Raw genomic sequence first — 8,047 nt, forward strand, 5'->3', positions numbered from 1 at the left:
CCACTCCTGGTCATTTTAAACACTTTGTGAGGGTGTGACAACAGGAGTGTCATCCCCATGTTGCAAGTGAGGCCCAAGGATTCTGGGATTTGCCCAAGGCCACTTAAGTGGGACATGGTGGGGCCAGGACTTGGCCCTGGATGATGTGGAACCTGAGCTCTGTGCTGCCCTCCTCCTGTGCTCCCTGGTTTAGGGCATGATATGTTCCTTGACTGTGACCGCAGATACCTGTCTGCCCCAGGGGCCTCAAATCTCAGCCCAGAAGTACATGGGAAGCTACAGTGCACAGGGTCAGGGCACAAGACAGGTTACAAGGGTATAGCTCCCTGCCCTGGCAGTGCCTTCAGTGGGAAGCTGGTGCTCCCAGAGTCCAAGTGTCCTTCCTGTGAACAGGGTTTTGGAGGCTCAGCCAAGTCTTCCATCCTGGGCCTCTCCCTTGGAAAAAGTCCATCCTCCTGACCTAACACCTCATATAACTTTGAGAGACTGAGGTAAAAGTCACAGAAGGCTTCCTGGAGAAGGTAGGCCCTGCTCTGGGTTTTGAAGGCTGAGTAGTTTTCTAGATGGGAAGAATGCCAATTATTCAGTTTCACTCTTGGAGGCCAGCTTATTTGCAGGTTAGGTCATATCTCACCATAGCCAAGTTGGAATTGACTTCAGTAATTATTGGAGCTGGCCAGGGCCTCAGTGTATTTGGAATCATCCCCCTGGTTTTAGAGATGAGAACCTGAGGCCCTGACAGAGGTCCAAAGCCACACAGGTCAGTGGTAGAGCCTGACCTTCCTAAACCCTTCCCCACTACAGGCAGCCTAACCCGAGGAGAGAGGAAGGGTCTGATGCCTGACCTTAGTTTACCCAGCTGTGAAATGAGGATGATTCAGGGCACATGTCCACCACAAAATGTGTTAACGAGAAAAAGAGCCATACTTTTCATGGAACGTTCACATGTACTCAGCATTTCAGAAATATGGTGGATTTGCTCATCCCCACTTGACAGAGAAAATCAGAGGCCCTGAGTGTGCTAGCTGGGTTAAGGGCTAATAACTCCTGGGAGGAGGGGCACAAACCAGCTGTGAAGACCCCCGTCTTTCCCACAGCTCTGCCTCCCAGAAGCCAGGGCAGAGAGCCCACCCTCCACCCACCGTGAGCCAAGGGGAGGCGGGCCCTGCACACAAATCTCACTAACCCGGCCTCTCTCCTTCCCTCCGGCAGAACCAGAGGGGTCAGGGGCAGGCCCTGCCGGCACAGGCACCCCCAGCCTCCTGCGGGGCAAGAGGGGAGGATACGCAGCCAACTACCGGATCGTGGCCCCCAGGAGCCGAAATGAGAGAGACTGAGGGTGGTGGCGGCCCCTCCGGTATGGCCGGACCAGGCTTCCCTGCCCAGCCTGGATGTGGCCAGCTGCCTCCAGGGTCCGTACGTCCATATTTATTAATATCCTCAGGGTCCCTTCTGCCACCTAGGCCTTTGGGGTAGGCAGGTCTTGGTTCTGGCACCCCGTGCACATCTGCCTCCCATGGGGCTGAGCAGGGACTGGGGCCTGAGAGGGAGGCAAGGCTCAGGGCCCTGGGCCCATTTCCCTCTGTGAAGGGGCGGGGCCGGCCTGCGGGGAGGGCGTGGCAGTCGGCAGCTCCTGTCTCATCTACTGCCCCGCCTTCCAGGCCCCAAGCAGCTGAGGGAGTCGGAACTCCCTCAGGCACAGGCAGGGGTGATGGGGCGCAGTGTCGCCACCCCTCCTCCCCAGCCAGGCCTGGGGGCGAGCCTGTACCTCTCCTCCCTTTGTTTTCCGGTGCTGTTTTCTCTGAGGTCAAGCTACCTGATCTGACTGAGACCTCCTAGTCTCAGTTTTGACCCCTGAACCCTCAGTCCCTCCCATGGCCGGGTAGTGGGTGCATGGAAAGGGGAGGGCCACCTGCTCCCACAAATGCTTGTGACAGACACCAGGAGGTAGATGTATATCAGCCAATAAAGGCCCCCAGCCCGATTCCCCACCCCCAGCCTGGTCTCTGTGTGCTTAGACAGGGGCAGCCAGGCAGGGCCAGGAGCCTCTCCCCTCTTCTCAGTGGCCTTCGCTACCCACCTGCAGAACAGGGCTTTGAGGCCGGTACTCCTATGGGCCAGCTGGGGAGTGAGGGTCGGTGAGCAGCCCCCAGGGGTCCAGTCATGGCTACAGTGTCAGAGAGGCCAGGAGAGCAAGGAGCTACCAGACCCTGGGGTGCCACCCTCCCACCGCCGCCACCCCCAAGCCTGTTTCCTCACCTGTGAAATGAGTCTGTTCCAGGACCTGCAGCTCCCTGCACCACTCCTCAAAGTCCAGCCCTCTGCCCTCCCCCTCCCCCAAGCCCATCAGCACCTCACACCCAGGCCCCACCCTCTGTCCTCTGGGCTCTGCTGCACCTCCCCTCCCTAGGAGGGGACAAGGACTGAGAAGGGCCATGAGAGAGAGGCTACTTCTTAAAAGCTGAGGAATCCTTTCCCCTACATTGCTTCCTGCCCAAGGGGCCCAGCAGTGCGCCGCCTCGAGCCTCAGAGCCAGCCCTGGGCCAGGCCTGAGGAGACCAACTGAACTGGCACCAGGGGCTGTGGGCAGTGAAGAGATGCTATTCCTGGAGAATCAGGGAAGGCTTCCTGGAGGAAGGTCTCTGTGTAAGCCAAGACCTGGGGATGGGTCAAGATTAGCTGGGACACAGCAATGAAGAATGCTCTTTGGCCAAGGGTCCAGCCCAACAAGGCCCTGAGATGGAGGACGTAGCTTCCCAGAAGAGGAGGCTGCACAGTAAGTAACACTGCATCTCTGGACATCAGGGAGCTGCTCTCCGCAATCAACTGCTCTTTCACTGCTCATTCACTCACCCATTCATCCCCCGATGCCAACACAGAAGACTCAGACACAACTGCTGCGCCCAAGGAGGTCCAGGTTGAAAGGTGAACTGGTTTTTATTCCAAACAGGACCAGGGTAGGGTGCAGAGGGGCCGCTCCTGAATCTCACTGTGACTCTCAACAGACTTCCCGCCCACAGGCCAGGCCTCTTCTCACCTGAGGGCCTGCCTGTGCTAGGGGGGCCCAGGGCCCTCAGGGTGAGCCGGCCCACCCCTCCCCTGAGTCACCAGTGCCTCAGTGCCCACCTCCCCGCTGACCAGCAGTGACACAGCACCCTCCACACGGCCTGTGGCTGCCAGTGCCACCACTGCCTGCTCCGTGGGGAAGCCCATGCGCTCCAGCTGCTGCAGCCTGGGGAATGGAGGGGCGGGGGAGTGTCAGGGCTGCCCCTAGCCTCCACACCAGGGGACCCCACCCCTACTCACCCCGCCTTACCGCAGAGAGGAGACGGAGGACTTGGGCAGCCAGAGCGGGCTCTCAGGACCCTGGGCTGGCCCCTCGAGGAGCGAGGCCTGGATCCCCTCCTGCAGCATCTGCTCGTCCAGGGCTGCCCACAGCGGGGTCCCTGCGGGGAAGCTGGGCCCAGATCGGGCCAGTCCCACCTCTGAGGAGCCCTCCCAGAGTGGCTGCACAGGCCCCAGGCCTGGTAGGACCAGGGCTGAGCCTTCACGGCGGGACCAGAGGCTAGGGGAGGCCATGCAAGGAGGTCCAGAGGTGGGAAGCCTGGAGAGGCAGAAGGAGAAGGCCTGACTGCCAGCCACCAGCATGGCTTCTACCACCAGGGCCAGTGTCCTCAGCATCACCCTCACCTTACTCCGGCAGGATGGGTGACAGGCAGCTCACCCAGGCCGCCTGGGGTGGGAAGGAGCTGGAGTGGCCAGCACCTTGCCAGGGCCCTGCACAGGACACCCTCCTGCAGCGCCCGCAGCCGCCGCTCGGAGAGCTCCAGCCACCAGAAGGCCCCAGCTGCATCTGTCTGCCCAGGGCAGGGCGGCCGGTCAAGGAAAACCACATCCAGCCAGGAGTGAGCCCACACTGCGTGCCAGGCCCTGTGCCAAGTGTGTGACAGGCATCCCCATGCGTCTCCTCACCATGGCCCTGCCAGGAAGTGTCATCACCCTTGTCAGCAGTGGAGGCTCAAAGAGGAAAAGGGACTTGCTCCCCAGCCAGCAGGAGGTAGAGCCTGATGGGCCTCACCCCAAAACCTGTTTCATCCCAATTCAGCCATCCCCCTGCCTGCTGTCCCCTGAGCCCTGGGTGCCCGCTCAGGTCTGCGGCTCCAGGCCCACCCTTGGGCCCAGTGACACACCCCAACTGCCCTCAGGCAGGGCAACATGCCCCCTCCAGGATTCAGCCAGGTGTCCCTAGCACTTAACAAGGAGCGGGGGTCAGCCTGTGCCCACCATTCCCTCCAACTGCACTGTCTCCCCCGACAGGCATTAAGCACCTTTGGAGCAAAAGCCTGTGTTTAACACACCTGCACCACCAGCCACAGGTCGTCCCCCACCTTTGGTGCCCAGAGAGCCCCAGGCTCGTGGTCAGCTGGGCCTTCCCACCCTCTGCACAGTCTGCAGAGCCCCAATGCTCATCTCCCACTTCTCTTCACCTGAACCTCTCATCTTGCACAGTCTTGGTATAGATGCCACCTCCACTAGGGACATCCAGATGAGGTGCCTCCTTGGGCCCCTCAGCTTCTAGGCTCCCTTTTAAATTGTAATTGGCACCTCTACGTGGCCACAGCCCCCACTTCCCAGCCCAGAGCCAGGCCAGAGGAGGACTGGGAGGTGCTCCTGGAACGAGTGTGTGAGTTTCCTGCATGTGGGGCCTGACCCGCCTCGTGCCAACTCCTTCCCAGGTGCCCTAAGGGCCCAGCCACAGAACCACGCGTCCACACAAGCCCTGGGCCCAGGCAAAGGATACAGGCCAGGCCAGCAAGGAGGCCACAGAAGAGCTGCAGGAAGGGTGGCTCAGGGCTGAGCAGTGGTGTCAGGGCGAGCAGCAGCCATGGCAGAAGCCAAGGTGGCAGTGCCCTCCGGGGCTGTCTAGGGTGGTAACCCTGCCCTGCCAGCATAGCCAGGTGGACAGGCATGTATCCGCAGCCACCGGCTGCACTGGACACCCCGAGGCCTGCCAGCAGCACAGCCATCAAACCAGAGGCCACGGCAAGAAGGGTGGAGGCGTGCAGGAATCTCAGTGTGCCCAGGTGGCACTCTTGCCGCCAGCCCAGTGTGGGCAGGAGCAGCAGGCTCAGGAGCAGGCCAGGTAAGGCCGTGTGGCCCAGCACGTGTGTCAGCAGCCGGTGCACTGGGGGAGAGAAGGAAGGGGCTTATGTGCCAGGTTGGTGGCCCTAACCCCCAAGGCTGTCTCAGGTGTGCCAGGTGGGTAATCACCGTCTGCCAGGGCCCCCCACTCAGCCAGCCTCCCCACCCCAGGAGCCAAGTCTCCTGCCTCCTCCAAGGCCCATGTAGCCGGCCCTCACCCTGCCAAGGGTCCAGCAGCAGATCTGGGGCCAGGACAAGGCTGGGGCCAGCCCCCAGCAGCCACAGGCTGCTCATTAGCAGCATCAGGACGGAGGAAGCAAGAGGCAGCACAGGGAACAGCAGGCCAGGGGGGCCTCTGGCATGCATAGCTTGGCTGAAGGTGGTCAAAAGTGGTCTTGGGGCTGTGTGCTAGGGGTAAAGGAAAACAGTAACAAAAGTTATTATTGCAGCTTTTATCAGACTTCCTTTCAGCTACCCAACAGTGCCATTTTACAGAAGTAGAAACGGAGGCTGGAGAGGCTGGTCCAGCAATTTGGCCATAGAGGAGCTCAGAGCCTAACCATGGGCTTAGCCATCTTACTATCCACTGCCTATGTGTGAGGATGGGAAGGGGCCAGGCCAAAAGTCCCTGAGCCCTGAGGGTCCCTGAAAAAGAGCCTGGAGTGGGAAGCACCGGGAATAGAAAGCTGAACTAGGGCCCTGGAGTCCCAAAAAGAGGGGTGCAGCCCACCAGGGCAAATTTAGGGCCATCTCCAGGTTTCCTATGCCTCCCTCTTACCTCCAGCTGCAGACCAGCCACCTTCTGTCCTCCACTCCACTGAGCCCAGACTTAGAGCTCCAGGCGGCCTCAGCTGCCCTTGACCGAGGGGGTGAGGCCAGCCAAAGGGCAGGCAGATTAGGGAGGGGGTGGAGCAGAAGGGCTGGAGGAGGGGCAGCAGGAGTCCACGCCCTCAGCGCACACAGTGACACTGGACTGAGACTTGGAGCCCTGAACACAGCCCCTCTGGCCCACCTTCTCACAGAAAGGTTCTAGTATCTGCTTCCTCCTGCCAGGTATACCCGGGCAAGTTTGGAGCCTCTTGTTCCTCATCTGTAAACTAGGGATTAAGAAAATCCATTCTTCATAGGGTAAGAAAAAGGAATGGACTCAGGCCAGCCCACAGCTCCTGCTGGATAAAATGCAGCTGTCCCAGCTGTCCCAAACAAGGGGAGGCCTCAACAGGGAAGGAGCCGCTCCAGCCTAGCTGGTTCAAGCTCTGGCTCTCAAACGTGCCAATTCCTTGCCCATAAGGAAAGGCTTGCTTTCCTCTGTTCTCCTCACATTCAACCTGTCCTCCAGGCCCTGCTGGAATCCCCTCCCTCCTGTACTCCACCCTGTCTCAGGACTCCCACTGAACTGATTTCATAGAGCAGGAAGCAAAATCCCAGAGACAAGAAGTCTGCCTCATCTGCTCCCTTATCAAGGGCAGCCTTGGTATGAAAACCCAACCGCCAGTTTCCTGCAGGAAAAATATAGAAAACTCCTGCCTGCAATATCCTTCCCTTCTTCTCTTTAATAACAAACTCCTATTCACCCTTTGAAGCTCAGCTCAAATGTCCCCTTCCCCTCCTCTGGCCGCCCGCATCATGGATCTTACTTTATCTAATGAGCACCGCTTGGCCTGCTTTTCTCTAGGCATATGGTCTCAACTGGCGGGAGGAGAGGTTCTCCTCTTACTCATGGCCAAGTTCCCCAGAGCGCTCCTAGCACATAGCTAGTGCTTTATATGTGTTCACTGAAAGACACTAGCTTGGTTTCAGGTCCCGCTGAAGGATCTGGGTGAGCCTTGCCCTTCGCTGGTTCTGGGCATCTGCCTAGGGAGACTTGGTTGAGTCCAAGAAGTCAGGCAGGTGCCAGCCCTCCAGGGAGCCAAGGCACCAACTGCAAGCCGCCTCCTGCATCCTCACAACTATCCCCCCTGTGTACTTTAGCAAGATTGAAGGACATGCCCATGGACAAACAGAACCGGAATTTGAATGCTCCAGGCCTCAGTTTCTTCATCTATAAAATGGGACTGTGCACTATCAGGCTTTGCCTACCTCATCAGGAAGCAGGGAGGACAGAATGGAAAAACAAGGCCGGGAAAGATTCTTCTGGGTGATGGAGACAGTGGGGATGCCAGCGTGTGGGTGGGACTCAGCTTTGTGACTTTAGGAAAAGTACCCAAACTCCTTGGGCCTTAGTTTCCCCATCTGTAAAAATAAGGATGTTGCATTGAGGGGTGATTAAAGGGCCTTCTCAACCTCGACCGTTACTGCGGGACTCTCGGACCGGGCGCTACGTTCGGGGCCTCCCATCCAGCCCACCGGCCTCGGCCCCCTCCCCTGCCGGCCCGGGCCACGTGTCTGGGGTACTCACTGCGGAGCGCGCCCTCAGCCCCTAGAAGGCCGGGTGGGGGCCCCGGCTGGGAGTCGCTACTCTAGCTTCCCGCCGGGGCCCGAGCACCCCGAGCCCATTCTGCTCGCACTCGGGCGCGTGACCCCGGCCAACTGGTCGGCGCGCCACCCCCTCCTTCGCCGCCCGCCGATTAGTCAGCAGTTGTTCTAGGCCCGGGTCCCTTCCCCCAGCCCTCCCGCCGGCCTCCGTTTCCCTCCGAGGCAGACTCTTCAGAGACGGTCCCTACAGCTAGCGGGCGTAACCATTCCGAAAAACCTAGCGTCGACTGGAGAATCACGCCGACTTGATACCGAGATCCGCTCACCGGCCGCTCCCGCCCCTGCGGTGCTACTTTGGCTCCGCGTCACATCCGGTGCTCTTTAGAGAGGACTAGGACTAGACTTGAGGGCGGGAAGGACGAGAAACCTGTGATTCATCCCTCCTTCTCCCACCCCTGTAGCCTGGCCCGATGGTAGCGCCCGAGGTTGC

The 8,047-nt window shown here is 59.7% G+C and overlaps 2 protein-coding genes across 16 annotated transcripts in view; one reads left to right on the plus strand and one right to left on the minus strand.

The window, feature by feature from the left end:
• The window catches only part of EMID1 (EMI domain containing 1), a 34,674-nt gene extending 32,683 nt beyond the window's left edge, over positions 1-1,991 (plus strand). For 4 of the 9 annotated variants that reach the window (XM_074356212.1, XM_074356213.1, XM_010951297.3 and 1 more), the window contains one exon: positions 1,213-1,474. In XM_074356212.1, the coding sequence (XP_074212313.1) occupies positions 1,213-1,337 (125 nt within the window). In that variant the 3' untranslated portion in view covers positions 1,338-1,474. Of the gene's footprint in view, positions 1-1,212 lie in introns of all 9 variants that reach the window. The other 5 variants (XM_074356210.1, XM_010951295.3, XR_012503632.1 and 2 more) reach the window with 4 other exon arrangements.
• A 927-nt stretch (positions 1,992-2,918) lies between these two features.
• Positions 2,919-7,989, minus strand: RHBDD3 (rhomboid domain containing 3). 7 transcript variants are annotated; one of them, XM_045513931.2, is made up of 7 exons: positions 7,884-7,989; positions 7,222-7,374; positions 5,361-5,550; positions 4,802-5,185; positions 3,691-3,853; positions 3,317-3,604; positions 2,919-3,232 (listed from the first exon to the last, which is right to left on the minus strand). In XM_045513931.2, the coding sequence occupies exons 3-7, from the start codon at positions 5,506-5,508 to the stop codon at positions 3,055-3,057; spliced, it is 1,161 nt and encodes a 386-aa protein (XP_045369887.1). In that variant the 5' UTR covers positions 5,509-5,550; positions 7,222-7,374; positions 7,884-7,989; the 3' UTR covers positions 2,919-3,054. The 7 variants fall into 7 exon arrangements, with proteins under 7 accessions (XP_045369887.1, XP_045369885.1, XP_074212315.1 ...); XM_045513929.2 differs by having other exon boundaries at positions 7,806-7,910; XM_074356214.1 differs by having other exon boundaries at positions 7,870-7,888.
• Positions 7,990-8,047: the final 58 nt, after the last annotated feature.

This window comes from Camelus bactrianus, chromosome 32 (genome assembly GCF_048773025.1).
Source record: "Camelus bactrianus isolate YW-2024 breed Bactrian camel chromosome 32, ASM4877302v1, whole genome shotgun sequence".
In the NCBI taxonomy this organism is placed as follows: domain Eukaryota; kingdom Metazoa; phylum Chordata; class Mammalia; order Artiodactyla; family Camelidae; genus Camelus; species Camelus bactrianus.